Source organism: Elgaria multicarinata, chromosome 2, assembly GCF_023053635.1.
Source record: "Elgaria multicarinata webbii isolate HBS135686 ecotype San Diego chromosome 2, rElgMul1.1.pri, whole genome shotgun sequence".
Classification (NCBI taxonomy): Eukaryota; Metazoa; Chordata; class Lepidosauria; order Squamata; family Anguidae; genus Elgaria; species Elgaria multicarinata.
Genome location: NC_086172.1, coordinates 85,369,206 through 85,390,398, shown reverse-complemented (window position 1 = coordinate 85,390,398; position 21,193 = coordinate 85,369,206). Strand labels below are relative to the sequence as shown.

General features: G+C 38.6%; 1 protein-coding gene across 1 annotated transcript in view; it reads right to left on the bottom strand.

The window, feature by feature from the left end:
* Positions 1 to 3,376: 3,376 nt before the first annotated feature.
* Positions 3,377 to 21,193, bottom strand: part of CHKA (choline kinase alpha) — a 31,026-nt gene continuing 13,209 nt past the window's right edge. Inside the window, exons 3-12 of the mRNA XM_063117086.1 lie at positions 18,090 to 18,143; positions 12,342 to 12,455; positions 11,779 to 11,912; positions 11,079 to 11,183; positions 10,014 to 10,072; positions 8,274 to 8,361; positions 7,192 to 7,300; positions 6,286 to 6,392; positions 5,190 to 5,271; positions 3,377 to 4,544 (exon numbers count right to left, since the gene is read on the bottom strand). Coding sequence (XP_062973156.1) covers positions 4,485 to 4,544; positions 5,190 to 5,271; positions 6,286 to 6,392; positions 7,192 to 7,300; positions 8,274 to 8,361; positions 10,014 to 10,072; positions 11,079 to 11,183; positions 11,779 to 11,912; positions 12,342 to 12,455; positions 18,090 to 18,143 — 912 coding nt within the window. The 3' untranslated portion in view covers positions 3,377 to 4,484. The remainder of the gene's footprint in view (positions 4,545 to 5,189; positions 5,272 to 6,285; positions 6,393 to 7,191; positions 7,301 to 8,273; positions 8,362 to 10,013; positions 10,073 to 11,078; positions 11,184 to 11,778; positions 11,913 to 12,341; positions 12,456 to 18,089; positions 18,144 to 21,193) is intronic.

Sequence of the window (21,193 nt, the reverse complement as noted above, 5' to 3'; positions counted from 1 at the left end):
TGCTGCTGAGTCCGTGAAGAGCTGTTTGCAGTTTTTATTTACTTTTTAAACCTCTACTTTGTTTTTGAGTAGAAGAGGCATTGGATATTTGAATACTGACCAAAAAGGGACTGTGCAAAACTATGTAGCAAAGAGTTGGGAGATATTTTGACAGATACATAAATTGTACATAAACTTCTTAAATCACATTTACCATTTCTTTTAAAATGCAATTTATTTTCTTCAGTCACTTTTGTTCCCTGATCTCCTTAGTTAGATTACTTAGATTGAGGGCCCATTACATACAAAAATATGTTGGTCAGGGGGGGGAAATACTAAAACCTGCTTTACAGCCCTTTAATGGCGCAGGCTGTTCCTCTAATGATTAAAACTATGAGCTGTATCAGTTATTTTTCATATGAAGACAAACAAGGAACCAGCTGGTTAAGCAACAGCTTTCATACATGGGAATCCCAACTCTTCTGCTTAGTTCAGCATATGGCAGTGTATGCATTTCTGGATTTAATTTCAGCTCAAAAACCCCTCAGCCTTTTTCATCCATCTCCCATGTAATTCTTCATTTTTGCTGGCTGTGTCAGTTTGTCCTAGGAGTGACAATCCTTTTGAATCCATCACTCAAAAGATGGATTATAAAGGACCTCATTGTGCTCACAAAGAGAAAACAAGCAATACATTTTCCTTGCTCTTAAGAGGGGAAGGGAAAGGAGAGAGAAAATAAACAGTGGATTGTCAAAGCATAGAACCAGCTTTTATCAACACTTCTTTTAAATTGATCTTTCCTGATAAAGAAAATAGCAGTTCAGAAGATAGGATGGAAAAGGATTAAATCAATCCAAGTGTAAAGAATTCCTGATGCTTATAGTTTTTGTTAAGTACTCACACATACTTTGCCCCCATCACTGTAATATAGAATGTCATTTTTGGCAAAAAAGCAGGCTATAAATTTAATAAATTAAGTAATTTTTTAGCCCTTGAGTACTTCCCTCTCCAGCAACAATTCCTCCTGAAAATAATCTGCCCAGCAAATGGTTTATGTCTCCGTTGCCAGCAATGAAGATTTTGACAAATCTAACTGCTGTGCAAGGGGTGCAGATGGGAAGCCACAGGCCGCATGGGGAAGCTTTGCTGTTGAGGGCTTTCTTTCACCTTTTTACATACAAAAGGGAAGATTGTGCCTCACAAGATGAGAACACCTTCAAAGCTGTCATAATGGATGTAAAAGAAACAGTGAGCAGTACCCAATACTATTGCCGTGCTCCTATTTCCATGGCACTACCAGGACCTACCTCTTTCACAACAGGAACTAGACTTCTGACAGTCACCCCAGAAATGTGTGGAAACTCTCTTTTCCAGAATGGGACAAGTCAGTGGAGCTCCCTCCTGAAAACTCCACTAACCTGTTTCACTCACTTCAGATAACTGCAGGATCCACTAGCTTCCTGTTGCACTAGCAGTGGGTCCCACTAGTGCTTGAGCAGTGTTGGATACTGCACGTTGTGCTATTCAGACTCATAATTTAAGATACGAGCATAATTTACACAGCAGTCTTGACTCATCCCTCAGGAAACTGCTATTAAAGTGCGGATATGTTGGTGGACAGCGCCCAGTGGAAGCTGTAGTTTTCTGTTGGGCTGGAAAGAAAGTTAATGAGGCTATCCTGACATCTCAAAATACAGGATCATGGAGTGCATCAAATATTTTTATTTGGATTGCATTGCACTCAAAAGATATTTGCATTATCTGGAGTATTAAGTTATGCCTGGTGGTGTGGATCAACTTAAATCATGCATAATATGAATTATAAATTAATGCCACCTCTGTAAAGACAATTGTGAAGATAGCACTGTTTCCTTTGAATTGTTCATCTGAGAAGCCACAACTTTTCAGATATATCCCACATTGGGGCACACAACTCTTTCCTGCAAACCTGTCTTACAATAAAGTCTTCTGGCAGCAGGCTAGCAAGAGTACTGCTATTTTTAAACGGTGCAATTCGTATTGCTGTGAGAGAAATACCAACAAAAGCATTTAACTTATTAAAATTTAGGGTTAGAATTTTTTGACAGTTATGCAAATTTAAATATGAAATGCCTTACTATGAAAAGGTTTATATGTCACCTTTTGGAGCGAACCCACCCAAGGCGGTGTACAAAAGAACTTAACCACGCAATGTAATAAAACAATAAAAACAGAAGATAACAAGTAACAGTTAAAACCAAATAGCACGATATCCACAACAGACCCAGTAGAGTCCTAACTCTGTGACCTTGACATAAAGCCAGCTTTCCCCCCCCTTTTGTCCTACTCCCTAATTTTTTGTAACATCCTGCCTGATGGAGATCTCAAAAGCTTGATCACAATTTTCTGCATATTTGGTTGGTCCTAATGAAAGTTTTCTCTGACAATGGATTAAGGATTGAAGACTTGTAAGCCAAGTTTCTACTGCTCAATAGTCAGGTGAGCAGGTAAACAAAGGGGAGGAGGAACAGAACCATGAGGGATAAGGTATGGAATTCAAATATGAATGGATAAATTACAAGATTGGCACAGGAATGAAGAACAATGAGAAAATCTGCCAGGCACAATACATTTATACTGTGTGCATAGCAGTTTGTGAAACAACGTTGAAATGTGAAATTCAATGATGACTGGGATTGTAACATGCAAGCCATGTTTTAAGACTTTTAGCCTCTAGTAGTTTTCTTGCATATTTAAGAATGCACAACTGTGCGGCCTTAGTTAAGGTTCTATGTGTGTGTGGGGAAAGCATTCTATGATAAAGGGATAATTGGGGGGTTGGTCATGATAACATTTGTAAAATCAAAAACTTTTCACTAACCTTCCTGAATTTACATGTGATAGAAGTAAATGTTGGTTTTACATAACCTGAAAATTTCAAGACTGGTAAAAGATTGAGGGAAGGAGGGCAATTTAAAGTAGAAACAAAACTCTCCTTCAGCCAAAGTGTGTGTGTGTACATGTGTACAAGCAATCCCCTGATTTTCCTGACACTAGTGGATCATAATGACCTGTGGGTAGAGTCAGTGATCGCTCATAACTAGACACAGGGGGGAAACAATTGAGATGCCATCTGTCTCATCACTTGTTTATGCACTGGTGAATCAACTGCCTCTAGAGCTTTCCTCCACAGGATTGTTTTCTAAAGGAACTGATAAACTGTAAATGTGGTAAATCTGATAAGGAAATTACTGCTGCTAGAGCTCTCTAGTATAAATAAAATTCTTAAGCGTCACCTTCACTTTTGTTTGTGAAATGCTGCTATATGTATATTTATGGTATCTTTCACTCAGATGATTTAGGAAAATTTAAAATGACAACTTGCGCCACATAATGATAATCAAGTATAGTAAAAGAATAAAGACTTTAAAAAATTTATTTGTACAATACATGTTAAGCAAAAAGCACAAGTCAAATAAGGATGGTTAAAGATGTTTTCTAGAAGCTCTCAGGATAACATATACACTTATTGGAGAGTTCACATATACATATTTCAATGTATTGTCTGCACGAGAAACATCCACATCTGGTGGAATAAGCAACAGGGTTTTAAACAAGGAGCAGTGTGCCCCTTACAAGGCACCCACATGCCACAATTGGTCAAACATTCCTCACTTGCTCCCCATTTCATTTGCCACTCTTCCCTCCTTTAAGCCAGAGAGGGGCAAGCTAGAGGAATTCAAGGCACTCATCCCAGTGCTGTCAGCCCAGGGAATGTCCTGGACAAGAACAATGCAAAACTGTAGGACTGTTGCTGGGCAGTCAATGCACACCCTTGGCCTAAGATGTGGAATGAGCTAACAAGAGATGGCAGCTCTTGCATGTTCCAGTTTGCGATGCATCTGTATTACCTTGTTCTACCGAGATACCAGAATGTGAAAACTACTTTAGTCTGCATGGAAAGAGAAGCCACACTACATGAGCTCCTTTGTTTTTTAGTGTTAGATTACCAGTAGTTTTCTGGAGAAGAATGGCTTGTCATGCCCCATGAGAACAACCACTACTCAAACAGCTTTAGCAACGATTCACAGTATAATGCTTTCCCTAAAAAGAACTTGGGTTCCCCCATTAACTGATAGCATGTATGATGATGCATTGAGAGAATTCAATAAAATACCTTTGTTAAAAAAAAAAGAGAACAGATACCCACAATTAACACTGTTTGCTCTTGACGTATGGGATGGTTCACATTAAAACTCAAAGGTTCCCTCATAATACCTTCTAGATTAAAAAAGCTTGATATTGCACTGTTATAGTATACTTAGCTGTCAATTCTCATTCCAAAGACTTATGAAACTGTAAAAAAAAAAGTAAACTTAGTCATTTTGTGCAGTCTTCAGCATTGCATCCGAGTAGTTGGAATTTGCAAAACCTTCATTACAACTACAGTAGCCTAAGCACAGTGGAATTTCTGCCCAGCTGCCTTCCTTATACAGTACAGGAACTGATTGTCCAGTCTTCAACCTTCAGACTTTGAGTTTCCTCTTCTGGTCAAAGTAGGCATCAAATCTTGAGAGTGCATAGTCCTAAGTGATAAAATAATAATAGTAGTAGTAGTACAGTTGAAGGTATTGGGCATGCTGCCTCCATATCAGTGCATGAAAGCTGTATCTTAATACAGAAAAATGTTAGAGAAATCTATGAAGCCTCAATTGTAGTTTTTTCACGATCTATTTGATCTGTTTCAGGAACCAACAAAAACTGTAAGAAGACAGAAGCCTGACTTGAATGCAGTTATGTTACTTGTGTTAAATCCTACCTAGAAGCAATCACTGCAGCAAGGGTGTGATGGATAATTAAAGCTACATGTTTTGCCATTAATGTTATAAGCTTTTTTAGGAAAGGTCAAAAAGCAATGAGATGATGGGAGAAGTCAAACTGATAGCATTAACTGAAGTTTGTTGCTGTAGTGTTGAGATAACAACAAAAAGAGCTGCCCATTGCTTCAGTTAAGATCAACATCAATTAAAGGCTTGCTGAACTATTGGAACCATTTATGCTCGCGACGAAATGAGTACCGTCTGACTGAATGTTACAAATGAATGTTGAACAACACAGGCTTTGGAGGGGATGTAAATCATACTGAGAGGAATATATCTCAGATGAACATAGTAATAACACAGAGTATGCAAACTTTTTAAGCTTGAAGACGGCTTTTTCAAAACACGTACCATGTATCCAAACTCAATAGATGATATCTTTGCCTGTATAATGGACCACAGACCCCAGAAGAAATGAGACGCAAGAGCAAACCTGTCAAGAACAATCACAGTTATGTTTTCTAGATGTTTCAGGATCTAGTTTATAATTCTTTGACCAGAAAAGTCTAAGATTATATAATGTTCTGAACTTGGGTTCTGAACTTCAGAATAGCATATTTCAATTTTTATTCTGTAACACATTCAGGATGTATGAGAAATCCAAGTACAACTTCTTCAAGAAGGGTAATTCAGCATGTATTCACTCTGCTTCTGGAACTCTCTTAAGAAAACTTCACCTCACCTTTCCAATGCATTTGCATCACTCAGGGCAGTTTACAATTAAACACAATACAATAATAAAAGTAAGGGCATGAACAGAAACAGGCTTAGCAGATAAAAGAATTCTAAAAATGAAGTCCACCATATAAAATACCTGTCCAGCAGTATAGGAAAGCTTTAGCCAGTCAATAAAAAACAGCAGCAGGAGGCCAAACAAATCTCATAGGTAACATGCTCCATAGTCTGGATATAGTCACCAAGAATGCTTTAGTCTCTCCTCCCAAGCAATCTTGCCTCAGCCATGGATGAAGCATAGAGAAACACCTCTCCAATAGGAGATAGGCAGACTGATACAGGAGAAGATTGTCCCTCCGGTACCTCAACCCAAGCTATTTATGACCAACACACTGTATTTCAGTTTATGACTGGAAGTGCCACTAAGTAAATGCTAAATGTACCCTTAACCATTGGCTGCCCTCTCTGGACTTCTTCAGTGCTAGGATACCAGAATGGTTACTCCCATTAGATAGTAAATGAGGTCAACCAATCAGAACAAATTATTATGGCTAAGTAGTTAATGTGGTCTCTACTCATCCTGCTTTCTTTCAGGTATAGGGTAACTTCCTGACATTCAATGCTGAAAATGAACTACTTTAGAGTGGACACTAGATTAAATACTAGTTAGATCTTCTTTAAGAAGGCATGTACAACCCACATCTTATCTGAAAGCCAAGTTTCAAGCAAGAGTAATACATATATTACATACAAAACGAAGACAAGAAGTTACCTATTTACTTCAACCAACATTTCTTCTTCTATTTTGGACTTATCTTCATTGCTCAGATTTTCAAACCCACTTTGAGATGCAGCTAGATAACTGGAGATGAAATGGAGCTGAAAAGCACAGATAGTAGTTTGAACAGCAGCTTAGTCTTTTGGTGCCAAGTAAGCAATTTCATTTATTAAAGTATCAGTACAGTTCCAAGACAGTTTCAATACATGAAATCATAACATTCATTTTAAGCTTTGTACTCCAGCTTTTCTTTGAACATGTATGTATAAAGCCAGAGAAGTTGTTCAATCCCAAAATAAATCTGATTTAATTTTTTGGTGCACAAATGATTAATATTAATCGATGCATAATTTGGACAGGAGTGTTAAGGTTGATATAAAATACCTTTACAATGTAATAACAAACTCTGGATGCTCTTAAAGCATAAACTGAAATTTAGAAAATTTATCTCCAAATAGTTCAAATTTTTGGGCTCCTCTGGAGCAAAATGGGTCCGTAAATGCAGACTGCTGACCATACAGTATACAATGTTAATAAGATAACTAGAATCATAGAATAGTAGAATTGGAAGGGTCACCGAGTCCAACCCCCTGCTCAATGCAGGAACTAATGTTCAGACATCCAATTTGAAAAGTTGTAACATAGAATCTGAAGCTATAGACTAAAGCAGAGGTAAGAAACTTGTGGCCCTCCAGATGTTGGACTACCAGAACCATCTTAACTGGCCATTGGTCATGGTGGCTGAGGTTGATGGGAGTTGTAGTCCAACATCTGGGAGGGGCACAGTTTCCCCCAACCTCTGGAATGAAAAATCTGTCACGTGCAGTATGATTTAGAAATGAAGATGATTTTGAAGTGAAAGGACCTTAAATCTGAGGGCAATTCTAATTTATTCCTTACCTGTTGCTTCTTTGAAGGGTAGTTCTGGAAGTTCACTTTGAAGAATGGGTATTTTTCATACACATAGTCATACATCCATTCACAGAAGTGATTTCCAATGTCAAACCCTCTGGAGTGAGAATATTCAATATGTAAGAAACATTTTTAAGTTTACAAAAAAAAATCTATTCCTTGTTCTCAGACTGACATTTCATCGCTGCTTACTGATTTATAACGATAGAAATCTGAGTTGAAAAATATAGGTATATATATCTATATAAGAAGCTTATGTGAGTTGACTATAGGCCCATCCACTACCATCTGCCCCAACAGGCAGCAGCTCTCAAATGACTTCTTTAGCAAAGGTGCAGGTTCTGAGCGGGATTTTACACATGCAAGGTATATGTTCTATCACTGAGTTATAACTAAACTTAATTGGTTGCTTTATACTAAGTCTAACAGTCTATCTACTCTAACTTTTCATATTCTCTTAGGCACAGGTCTCTTTCTCTCTCAGCATACGAAGCCAGATTTAGTAGTGATCGGTGTGCTAAAATAACTTTTTGCAGTTAGTGCCATTTTTAAATCTGGTCAGAGACACACACACCCTTTGTATGTGCAGTATTGACACACCAGGAATCCATTGCTTGTATAGCACACCAGCTAGCACAATATGCATTGCTGCAAGTGTAGCAACAGGCAGCATGACTTAAATGTTGTATGGGCCATACAGCACAGAATTTTAAAAAACAAATCCAGAATCTTTTTTAAATTGGTCTCAACATCCTTTAATTAAAGATACAAGGAACTGAACTTGGTACATTATGCATACAAAGCACAAGCTCTATCACATATATTCATCAAAACTCCAGATAGGAGCTTTCGTCAGACATTTTGTTTAGTTATAGCGAAAGATCTTTTGCTTCTAGGAGGTTGTCTTCAAACATTAGAAGCAGATCTAAAGAACTGGCCTTCTATCTTGATGAACCAAGAGCAGCCAAAATAAATCTATAGAGGCAGAATATTGTTTAGGCAAAATAATTAAGCATTTGCTAAGCTTGCTTTTCCTTTATTTAAAGCCAGCAAAAAGGCCCAGCATTTACCTATAATTGTAGCTGCTGTATTCAAAGTCAATAAGCATCAGTTTTTGCTTCTCAGAATCTTCTCTGCCTTCAAGAAGCAAAATATTTCCTGGGGTGGGGGAAGAGAAAGGGAGATAAGAAAGTAGTAAACACTCTGAGGGACTCAAATGATTTCACTGGAAAAAATTTCTGTAGCTTACATATGTGAAATTACTGCTCAAATATCTTGACTCCTGAAGATTAGCAAATTAGCTTGCCTGGCTGACATGTTAAACCTGTTCTGGAGAGGGCTGCACTTCCCGTAAAGGATCACGTTTGTAGTTTGGGGGTGCTCTTGGATCCAGTATTATAACTGGAGGCAAAGGTAGACTCAGTGGCATGAAGCACCTTTTATCAGATTAGGCTGATATACAAACCCTGTACTTCTATATAGAGACAACCTAGCTACAGTTGTCCAAGCTCTGGAAAGCTTTTGTCTGGATTACAGCAAGATTGCTAATGGGGACTGGCCAACATGATCATATTATTCCACTACTTCCCCATCTGCACTGGCTTCCATTGTGTCCATTGCAAAGTGCTGGAATTAATGTTCAAAGCCCTAAATGGCAGGAGGCCAAGTTACCTGAAAGATAGTTTCCTCGCACATATACCTGCTCATTTTCAGCAGTCCTCCTCTGAGAGCCACCGCCAAAGGAAGCGAGGTGGGTGGCTACTAAGATTTTTTTCCCCTGCTGTAGCACTCTGGATGTAGAATGAGTTTCCCAGAGAGGCCAGCCTGGTGCCTATATTGTGCTCATTTTGGCGCCAAGTATTTTCCCACGCATTTCAGTTAGTCTTTCAATTTGTTTTAAATCTGTTGCTGTATTTTAAATCTTTGTCATACAGCTAGGTTTATTTTATGGCAATTTTAAACTTTTATATTGTATTTTATGCTTTTCATTGCTGTGAACCACCCAGGGAGCTTCAGCTACTAGGCAGTATAGAAATGTAATAAATAAAATTTAAAAAACCTGCAAGATATTCCATCAGCAGCAAAATGTCCATCCATGACAATGGGTGAAGTGTATGCATAGAGGGTTTATCTATGGCATGTACCCCTGGAGGACGCAGCCAACTGTGAGATACCCTTCAGTGAGTGCTGGTCCACCAGTGCATTTTGTCCATAACAGTGAATGGCAACTGTGTCACTTAAATGGAAGTAAAACATGTGCACTCAGGGATGTTACCAAGGTGGAGGCAAAACATGCTCCCTGCCCTTATTGACTTCAACCAACAATCTTAATCCTATCTTCATATCCTACCCCTACTTCTATATATCATAGGTTGTTTATTCATAGTAAAGTGTGAAGGGATGTTGGGAGCTGGCACCATAAAGAAGCATTCTCATCTGCCTATGCCATATTATTTGATTTCACTGTGTAACATGAGCAAACCTTTACAAAGTTGCTGGGGCTAAAAAAAAAGGTGGTTATGAGACATAGCCCAAATCATTCTCCTCCTTATCCTGTTACACAACAGGAAGAGAATGGTTTATTGTGCAAACTCCATAAGCCCTCCACATTGCAGCCTTAGGATCTTCCCCAGTAATACCTAATTCATACTTTTTCAGGAGGCCCACCACATACATGGCCTAGACTTTCATTTGAATATTGCCGAAGCTATGAGATGGCATTTACCCCAAAACAGTGATTGTACTATTGCAGACTACATTTCATTTTAGAACATAATATTATAGTTGCAAAATGCAATGTTATATCATACCTTCTTGGCAGTCATTATGGCAAAACACAACTGGAGATGAAGTAGCTTCAAGTAAGGACCTGGAAAAGAAAAGCGAAGAGCTGAATTAAAAAGCAATTTTATCATCAACTGTTGTTTAGTCAAGAGGAGACCAGAAATAAACAGTGTGTTGGAAGGGCATTGCAAATAGGAAGATCTTTTATATTTTCATCTCCTGCAGGCAGGTAACTCTGTCAGTTGCCTCCACTGAATTAACTCACAGAAGAAGCAAAAATCAGTAATTGCAACAAATCTTCTCAATCAAAAGCTCCTCAGATTGTGGGTCTGTTGCATCTGTTGCATGTGCCCTTTCCCATGTCTATCTCCATTCCAAGGGAAAGGCAAATCATAGATACAAAGTACTTCACTTAAGCACTTGCTAGTTCCAACCTTAGGAACAGTGCTTGTAAAGCTGTGTCTGGAGACTCTGCCTCTATCCTTTGGCCAGTTTCTTGTACATGCAATTTACAAATGATTTTGGGGGGTTGGGGGAAAACATCTCTTGCCTCTATTGCCATGGAGACTACTACTCATGGCAAAGTTGCAATTAGAAAATAGATATTCTGTTAAAACTATTTATTACATTTCTATGCCACTCCATAGCAGAAGCTTAAAAGTCCTTGAGGATGAAGAAACTTTCAATTCTAATGTATCCAACCATTTTTGTCTTTCCTGGTAGAAACTGGGTTTGTGACCACTTTACTTTGGAACCCAAGTTAAGCATGGCTGTCTCTATGGATATAATATGCAATGGACTCTACATGTAAAACATTTTGCAGAAGTGACTTAGCTTGACCAAGTTCACTGAATGCTAGACCCGATCAAGCAACATGGCCTCCCCTGAATCAACTCCAATGCATTTCTATTCTTAGATGTCTAAGAGATATCTATACCTAAACAGAAAGCTGATAAAGAGTCTCAATGTTTAAATTCAGGTCAAAAAAAGTGCCTAGAGCTTCTTCGGCTAGAGTTATGTTTGAAAACATTTACAGTGAATTACTTAAGAGTTGTAAAACAAATGTAAACTGTTAAAAGCTAAAACATTACCGTAGACTTTTCATTTCTTGGGGCAGATTGTAACTGAGGATCTTGTTCAGTTTTCTAACACGCGATTCCCTAGTAAACTTGATTCTCATCACTTGGTTTAGGTACCTGCGTAATGATTTTGTTGCAGTTAGTATTCCTAAGCAAGAGTGTCCACAAGCATACACCTCTCCCACAACCATCCGAGTATTCTTAAAATAAAGATACAGTTGGAGAACATTTGAGAACTACAAGTTCAACCGCAGCTTTTAAAGCACAACTAAAAACTTTTCTTTTTCCTAAAGCTTTTAAAACTTGATGTTGTGCAGACTTCTACTGTTACTTTCTACTGTTAGTTTTTCCCTACCCAGTGCCAGCTTACCCTACCCTGTACCTGTTTGCATTCTCTTCCCCTCCTTATTGTTTTACTATGATTTTATTAGATTGTAAGCCTATGCGGCAGGGTCTTGCTATTTACTGTTTTACTCTGTACAGCACCATGTACATTGATGGTGCTATATAAATAAATAAATAATAATAATAATAATAATAATTTTCAAAGGGCTTTCTTGCCACTGTAAGTTAGTCTAGGGAAGGATACCATCCTCACCATAATAAAAGGAAACAAAACTCTTATAAAACCCTACTTCTGAGCTTAAATAGGGGCCATTCTACTTAAGGAGTGTGCCATGTTAAACGAGTAGATAAAATTACAGTTGCTTACTTTTCCATGGTTCCAAAGAGCCACTTAGGTTCTTTATTAAATGGCATTTTCATTCCATGAAATCTAGCCATTTTCTCAGCTATTTCTGCTGATATATCAGGCAAACCTAGTTCTTCAGTGTCCAGCTTCCTGCTCTGAAATATATATAACACAGTACAAATGAATTATGAGGAATGCATTTCTTGGAAATTGAAAGATCAAATTTATTGATGAAATAACTGTCCTGTAATGATAAACAAATATTGGGAACCGAATAAGTGAGTGGAGCACATTCCTGACTTTTGTTTCAGTGCTACAGTTTACCATCTTAAAGGCCAGTTCCTCTAACCATAGTTTGTTGCATTAATACAGGTGCTGTTAAAAGTCAAATCCAAAAAATCTGAAACAGCTTCCATTCTCCATATATGTATTGCCAAATCTATATTTTAACATCAAATTACAGAAAACTATTACTACACACTGGCAAATGCTTTACTTTGACACCTGTCTTTGTTAGTAATTTAGAGACGGGACAGTCATGTTCATTACAACTTCTACCATAATGACTAATAATTAGCACTCACAGGAATGAATTCCTCCAGCCGGCCTTGTGGAAAGATTCCATAGAGCTTTGGTCCAAGAGCTCTCTCAGCAAGAATGGCAAACATAACACTCTCCAGAACCACAGCTTCTGCACCCTAAAAAGAACAAGAAAACTGAAGTTGGTGCATATATATCCTCTGACGCGAGTCACAAAAACAAAATATACACTTTGGAATAAATATAAGTTGAGTTTATGTACAAGCCATCAATTAGGTTCAGCTATAAGAACTTACACAACTTAAGTGCCAGGATATTGACTGAATCAGATTTTTCTTTTTTAAGAGATGTATATGAATTTTGATGCAAGTGCACAAATGTGCTTTTGTGCACATCCCACCAACCCCCAAAGTAAAAAACAGCTTGCAATTCCATGAAATTCACATGACTTGGAAAAGGCCAGTCCACTTTGGAATCTGCAGGTTGAATTCTTAGAAGCCTGAACTTATTTGAATCCACTGTGGATTTCTTAGACATCCCTAGATGAAAGTGCACCAACTACTGCATCCTTGTAAGTTCATTCAAGTTTTCAATGCTAGTTTTAGGAAAACGTTACATGGCTTTATTTTATGTTATCCAATCTTCATATTATAATTTCTGACTGCTTACCTGCTGATCTAACAGGCAGTTTAGAATGCAAGCTGCCATTAAGAGTAAGAAATGATGGCCTTTTAAATGTTCGATTTAAGTCTAGAAATCAGATTGACCTTATATGAGAGCTAACCAGACACCCTTCTTGTAAGCCTGTCAGTCCTCCCTAACCTAGTGCCCTCCAGATGTTTTGGATTCATCTCCCATCAGCCCAGCCAGAATGGCCAATGGTCAGATAGTACAAGCTGTAGTCCCAAACACCTGGACGGCACCAAGTTAGGAAAGGCTGGTCTACTGCAATAGCACTGGCATCCGGCTGCAGCAGAGTGAAGGAAATCAGGGCTAGTACCAGTTCTGCTGAGAAGCCAACATCATCTGTTTCCTCCTTCCATCAAGTATCATGTGGCAGCAGCCATTACAAGGGGGAAAGGGCCATTCCATCAGCTCTACTGAGACAGCTGGTCACTGTGAGAATTTTGTAACTAAGAAATAATGCTTGAGTACTTTTTTCCTCCTCCCTCCAAATCCTTTCCTTTTGTGTCTATTAGATTATAAGCCTGAGAGTGGGGACCATAATATTATTGATCTTTGTTATTACACACTGGAAGCCTTTTTGATTAAAGGGTGGGTAAAGTTGCTTAAATAAAGGTAATCATTACCACTGAAAAGGTAACTGCATTGTGAGTAGGTAACTCCCTGGTCCAGAAATTAGGTAGTTTGCCTGTCGTGCATGGGGCAGTACTAGGTATGTATATAGAGCAGGTATGTATCTGGGAGTACTCCTCAATCTTAAACTGTTGCTAGAGGCCTAGGGTGGCCTCAGGGGCCAGGGATACACATGGCCAGCTATGAACGGTTTGTCACCTACAGCTGTTCCTGGAGTAGGATAACTTCGCAACAGTAGTCTATGCTCTCGTAACTTCCCAATTGGACTATTGCAATGCTCTCTATGTGGGGCTTCCTTTGAAGACAGTCTGGAAACTGCAGTTGCTGCAGAATGCTGCTATCTGTGTGCTGACAAGGAAGTAAGATATAAGCATATCACACTAGTTTTGAAATCTCTGCATTGGCTGCCAGTGAGTTACTGGATCAAATTCAAGGTGATACTACTTGTGTACAAAGCCTTAAACAGCTCAGAACCCAGGTACTTGAAGGCCTTCACCAATACCAACCATCCTGGGATTTAAGATCAGCTGGGGAGGCTTTGCTTATGGTGCCCTTGAGGAATGCCAGCTGTGGATAGTTATGTGGGGTAGAAAACTTTTCAATGCTTCATTTTTCTGTAGAAAAAAATTCCATTTCATGAAAATGTTCATTTGTAACAAGGAATGGATGCCAATTGCAAAGACAGTATTAGGTAAGCTTGGCAGTTTCAAAGTTGTAATTAATGTTTTTCAGGTGATTATCTTGAGCAAGTATATGAGAAAACATATGTCATTGAAATACATATATGTGTGAAACAGAACTAACAGGCAGTGACAACAAAGCTGAAGATGAGTTGTTCTAGGGTTATATGATGGTTGTTTAACCCTCACATAACCCTCACCACAGTTTGCATATTTAAAATAGCAGCCAGCATGCCACAAAGCCCCCTGGGTTAATTAACCTATTGTGACTCAGTGTTATGTGTGAATTGGAACATATTATTTATTTATTTATTTATTTATTTATTTATTTATCATATTTATACCCCGCTCCTCAGCCAAAAAAGGCTCTCGGAGCGGCTTACACTTAGCAAAAAAGACAGTCCCTGCCCTCAGGCTTACAGTCTAATAAAGACATGACACACACGGAAAAGGAGTTCAGGAGGGAAGAGGTAAAGAGAGAGAGCGAAATTAAGTGGACTGGGAAAAGGGTTGATGGGACTGTCCTGCTCCCGAAGGAGGGGAGTCCAACTGGAGCAGGCCCCGATGTCCCCTCGGTCCTTTTTCTTCCCCACAGGGCCAAGATGGCAGTTTGCCCTGTGGAGGTGGGGGAAGAGTCCAACAGGAGCAGGCCCCGATGTTTCCTCGGCCTGCTCCTGTCCCCTCGGTCCTTCTTCTTCCCCACAGGGCCAAGATGGCAGTTTGCCCTGTGGGGGTGGGGGAAGAGTCCAACAGGAGCAGGCCCCGATGTTTCCTCGGCCTGCTCCTGTCCCCTCGGTCCTTCTTCTTCCCCACAGGGCCAAGATGGCAGTTTGCCCTGTGGGGGTGGGGGAAGAGTCCAACAGGAGCAGGCCCCGATGTTTCCTCGGCCTGCTCCTGTCCCCTCGGTCCTTCTTCTTCCCCACAGGGCCAAGATGGCAGTTTGCCCTGTGGGGGTGGGGGAAGAGTCCAACAGGAGCAGGCCTCGATGTTTCCTCGGCCTGCTCCTGTCCCCTCGGTCCTTCTTCTTCCCCACAGGGCCAAGATGGCAGTTTGCCCTGTGGGGGTGGGGGAAGAGTCCAACAAGAGCAGGCCCCGATGTTTCCTCGGCCTTATTATTATTATTATTATTTATTTATATAGCACCATCAATGTACATGGTGCTGTACAGAGTAAAACAGTAAACAGCAAGGCCCTGCCGCATAGGCTTACAATCTCCTGCTCCTGTCCCCTCGGTCTTTCTTCTTCCCCACAGGGCCAAGATGGCAGTTTGCCCTGTGGAGGTGGGGGAAGAGTCCAACATAGTTTGCTGCCCAGAATTTGTTTGGCAGACAATTCTCACCGGCTCTCTCCCTGTATCTCAAATGCCTTGGCAGTTCTGTAGTAGAGTGGCTGGGTTTCTCTGCCTGGCAAAACAGCCCTTTTCTGGCATATAACAATGACCCATGGTTTAAATAACCCAGAGTTCACAACCCAACAACAAACCTTGGGTTCTTTTTAAGTTGTTTTGGTTAAAAAACCATGGTTTCCTAGTGTGGTTGAGTTCACACATCATGACAAACCACAATTCAACAATCCATGGGTTAAATAAACCATGGATTAGTGTTATGTGCAAACCAGGTCAGTTTTATATGTTGGAAAGTACAGTTTTGTCAAGGCAAACTAATCCTCAAAAGCTAGGCAGATGAAAGCAATAAATCCTATTTGCTTTTAGTGTAGGGTAAATTAAGTTGGCCCAGTTGAACACAAAAACTGAAGTATGGACAAATTGCACAATTGTAGGAGTGAAGTAAATGGGACACATCAGAGAGTACACAAATTGAAGAATGGTTAAGAACTGGACAAACATATGCTTTTGGGACTCTTGCCAGGTAATTGTTGTTAAACTGTGGCAGTGTTCTGAACTTGGTTATTTGAAGATTTCTTGCTGTTTTCACTAAAAATAGTGATCAAGAATCCACTGCTACCAGAAACTAATTCAACTTTCCTTCCTCATACCCCAAATCTGCACCAGAGGGTACTCTCCTAACCCTCCAGAGAAGATTCTTAGGGGGGGCGGCTTAGGGGGATTCAGTAAGGAAGGGGAATACATTGTATTGATGAAAGCCTATGCGGCAGGGTCTTGCTATTTATTGTTTTACTCTGTACAGCACCATGTACATTGATGGTGCTATATAAATAAATAATAATAATACTGAATACAACCCTAACTTCTAACTGTACTAATTTCATAAATTTCTTTAAGTTTGATAGAGACATGTTATATTTGTATTCCTATTGTTGACAGAAACGTGAAATTCTGAGTATTTCACTGATTTTCAGTCCTAAATAAAACTAAAATACAACAATTTCATATATAAGGGTGGTTAAAATTTATCCCTAATTTCTGCATTATCTGGCAAACCTGAAATTATCTTAGCTCTGGGATTCCATAATTCCAATCTAAGCCCATTAATGTCAATTTTATACTAAATGGGCCAAGAAGCAAGCATTTTCAAACTATACTAAATACCAATGCAAACTGTTCTACTACTCATATTTTAAGTAGAATGCCGATGTAATTTTCTCCAACCATATAGTAATGCTAGAAATGGGAATGTTGATAGATGTAGCCTGCATAATTTTTGCATAATAGAAATAGTTTAAAGAGGCATAATAGAAACTTTTGGCCTGTACTTTTGAGCCAAAATCTAAGGGTGATTAATTCAGAAATGCTTCAGTGGATATAATATACTAGTTTCAATTCAGATTTGTCTTTATCTTAAGAATGATTAATTGCACTTTAGAAATCCAGGCTTTTAGAATTACTAATGATTTACTCAAAGGCCTCTTGAAAGGGATTTGAAAACAAAGCTTTAGGCAATCTAAGATAAACTGCATTAATATTTAGCTGAAAAGTTATTGGCCCAATTCAAATGGAGAATTTCAAGGTTATTTCTTCAGTTTTCATTGGGCATCTATAAGCAATTTTCAGATATATCAATATCAAAGATTCAGATATAGGATTCCAAATTTAAGTAGTTCTTTAAATGAAATCTTATTCCTTAGAGCCCTCTTCCCTATGTTCACAGGGTAGTAATACTGCAGGCTGAGGTTCTTTTCTGCAAAAGGTTCTCCTGAATGAGGCAGCAAGTTGCAGCCTTTAATCTCAAATGGATTTGTTTGCAGAGAACTGCTGCAGCCTGCTCTGTGAATCATGATGCTACATATTGATATACAACAGCAGTCCTGAAGCATTGTTATAACACAGAAGACATTACACAGAAAAGAAAGTGACAGAACACCACTTGTTGTAACCTAAAACTACTCCCAATGTATCACCAATGGGCTTCTTCCACATTTACTCATACTTAGAATAGACCCATTGAATTCAATGGGAATTAAGTCAGGGATGACTAATTTAAGTCCCATTAATTTCAATGGATCTATTCCAAAGTATAACTAAATTTGGAACAGCCTCAATAATTTATAATCCATCCTGGACAATGATACTTTCTTCTCTCTCACAGACCTTAGGTGATAGCCTGCCCTTGCTTACAGTCCTCTAATCTAAAACAGCTATTCATCAACATTTCACATGGCACACAAACACAGGGAGCAGGCCCTGGAACAAACCCAGATTAAACTTCAGTCATAACTTCAGGCTAATTTACCTGCTCCTCTTCCAATATGTTTGGGGTGGGGGAAGAAGGGAAAATGTTTGGGAAAGATAGTGGAAATGGGCATGTAGTCTGAGAGCAAATACAATGCTTGCTTTATATCAACCTAATATGAAAACTAAGAAAAGATAACACTTACTTGTAAATCATTTTCCTTTTGAGCCTGTCCAGATCCTCCTTTATTACAGGACCTCTATGAATGAGAAAAGTTAACATTTACAATGAGTGTCTAACATCAACATTAGTAGCAACTTGCAGCCACCACAATAAGGAGAGTTAGGAAAGCCAGCTATACTTAGAACTATTTATTTGATACTGAACTGACAAAGTATCAGACAATTCTCTCAATCCGAGAGACTTCACTCCAGATTCTTCAAAAAGGATGTGCCATTGAATTTTAATATATCAGCTTGCCTATAGACAGAATAGACAAGACCACTAGTATGAGATGTGGTCATCTGTAGGACTATAGCAGCTGGGAACCAACTATTCCTAGGACACAGAAGCATCCAAATTCAGGTGATAAAATGAGGTTTTACTATAAACCAGTTTTGCTAGAGAGATGCAAAGCTTGCAAGCAGCAGCACAGTTGAAACAATACACAAAAACTAGTTTAGACAGAATACTTTATCTAGTTTTACAGTTAAAGGAGGCACTCACTTATCCAGTAACAACTTGTTGACAGATTTCTTTTCTACTGTAAAGTAACAACAATATTTTAAGACATTTTAGAGATAATCTTATGTCACTTCTCAACACACTGTAAGCAAAGCAAAGCATTAATCAGTTCCAGACATAGTGGACTGCAGTATGCTTGTTAATACCTATCAAAGCATTTTCTAAGGTTCCAAGTTGTGCTTTAACGTGTGGCTCAATGGCACATGCTTTTACTATAACTGCACCTTTAAAATGCAGTAGGAATGCAAGCTTTGTAGTCCATTAAGGATTTCAGAGCTATGAAACCTGTTCCATTTTCCAGCTCCATTCAGTAGCAGTTTACTGTAGCTACTAATGCTGCAATTCTGTAACAACACTGTTTAAAACCACACTGTTTAAAACCAAACTACATTTAGAGGCCCCTAAAGGAAGCCTTTGATTAAAATTACTAAAATTAATAAAGATAATGGAACAGAGCATAATTTTTCTGATCTAACATTCCTTTACCAAGTACCAACTGAACAAATATCCAATACCAGTTTTTAAAGTACTACCCAAGCTACAGAATTTCTCACAGCTTACTTGCTTCAACTTGAAATAAACCATTTTACACAGTGTAGTAATTATTTCCATTAAAATACTATAGATTAGAACATATGAATGATACTGTAAAACTACATTTTGTTCAATGAAAACATAAGATTATTTCACATATTCACAAGGGCAAACTTACAAATGCATATTAATGTTACACAATGTTATATCACTGGCACTATTTTCTCACTGACTATTCCTTGAATAGCAGTCAAGTTACACATCACCCAGGTGGTTTTTCTGCTTGATGCTCCCCTATGATGGTAGAATCCACCAGAAGCAAACTGGATTAGAGAGGTTCCCCAACCCCCCAAGGCCTTTGTAAGTAACAATTTTAACTTACTTGAATCACACAAGTAGTAGTAGACTAGCCAGTATTTTAGTACTAATGATTTTCAATGCCTAAGAAACTTAATTGTCCCAATTTGACTTGAGTTTGCAGAGAAAGAAAAAAGGGAGAGATCTAATCAAAGAGGATCACAGGAGGAGAATTCTACTGGGTTCCTTCTGCTCTCTTAGTACCAGTTAACGCCTAGCAGAAGACAGCGATTTTAGATGAATGGGACTCACTTCTAAATAGTTCCGTTTATGGCTGAACTGTGGCAACAAGCTCTTTTGTTTACTTGAAGAGCTGACTTTACAATGAAAAACAGTGAGCAGAGCAGGCAAAACATTAAGACTGCTCTGATTGTCTTGAAATATTCATGCTAATAAAGTATTTTGCTGAAAATTGCTTCAAAAATGTCTAAAGTAAAAGCTGGTATGCCAATGTAGGGGGGAAAATGCACCATTAAGCATGGATGCTAAAAAGAGAGATCAACTCTGGTGCTTGATAAACGTATTAAAAACTATTTTATTCTTTAAATCCAAAAATGCTCTGCTCAACGTTTCGGACGTATCGTCCTTCGTCAGGAGCTGGAAACAGTTGCTGTGCTAGCGGGAGCTACTGTGTCTCACTGGTTTTTCAGTGAGATAAAGTAAAAGCCACCAGACCAATACATCCACATTCCAGATACCTACTTAGGTAGCAACCCACTGCCTTCTTAAAACAGGACTGTTATTGTGCACAGAATGGCCAATCTCCAAGGAGATTACAAGAAAGCTACTGTACAGTTCCTACCAAGAACAAAGCAAATAGGACATTATGTTGCAGGAAAATTCTATTGTAATGATTCTGACACCCTGGAGCACAGGCCAGAGATGAGCAGGCATCTATTGAATACATTGGGACCTTTTTGGAATTACATTATTAAGACTCCTTCCTGCTTGCTGGCAAGAGCTGCTTAACAAATCCCATGTACATTGTTGGTCTCTAGATGTAGTTGCTACAACCTCTGTCTCTTATTTCTCACAATAGGCCACAGCCATCTGGTGAAACGAGACAAAGGAACCATGTACAGAATGTCCATGCATTTTATAATTGTAAATAATAAAAACAGCTAATATGCAGGAAATCTTCCATGTAAAATTGAGATTCAGGAAATACCATATTTGCTGTTCTGGGACAAAGTATCCTCAGTAGTGCAATATGACTTTTAAAACAAGTGAAAATTAGGTACAAGGGAAATTCCAACAGCCAAAATGAACTAGTAATATTCATGACCACGTTACTACACTTTAGTCTGGGCAATTATATTTTGCTTTTATATTTAAAGACCAGACAAGAGGCAAGAATGTAATTAAATGACAAATGAATCAAATTAGTAGATAGGATACCCAAAATACGATGTTGGTTATATTTGTACTGGGTTTTTAGATAGCAACAATCCAGTTCAATCAGTAGATAGAACAAGTTTAAATTGAAATGCAGACTGAATCAAATAAGCCTCCAATATTATAAGTCCAATATACAAGTATATTAAGACCCAAATACAGACTTTAGTAACAAACTGGTAAATAGGCAACACTTATTTAACACTTTCATTTCACAAATGAAAGTTTGGCTTATTTATCTTGTACAGCTCCTGAAGGAGCTCCACAGAATACAGGCAG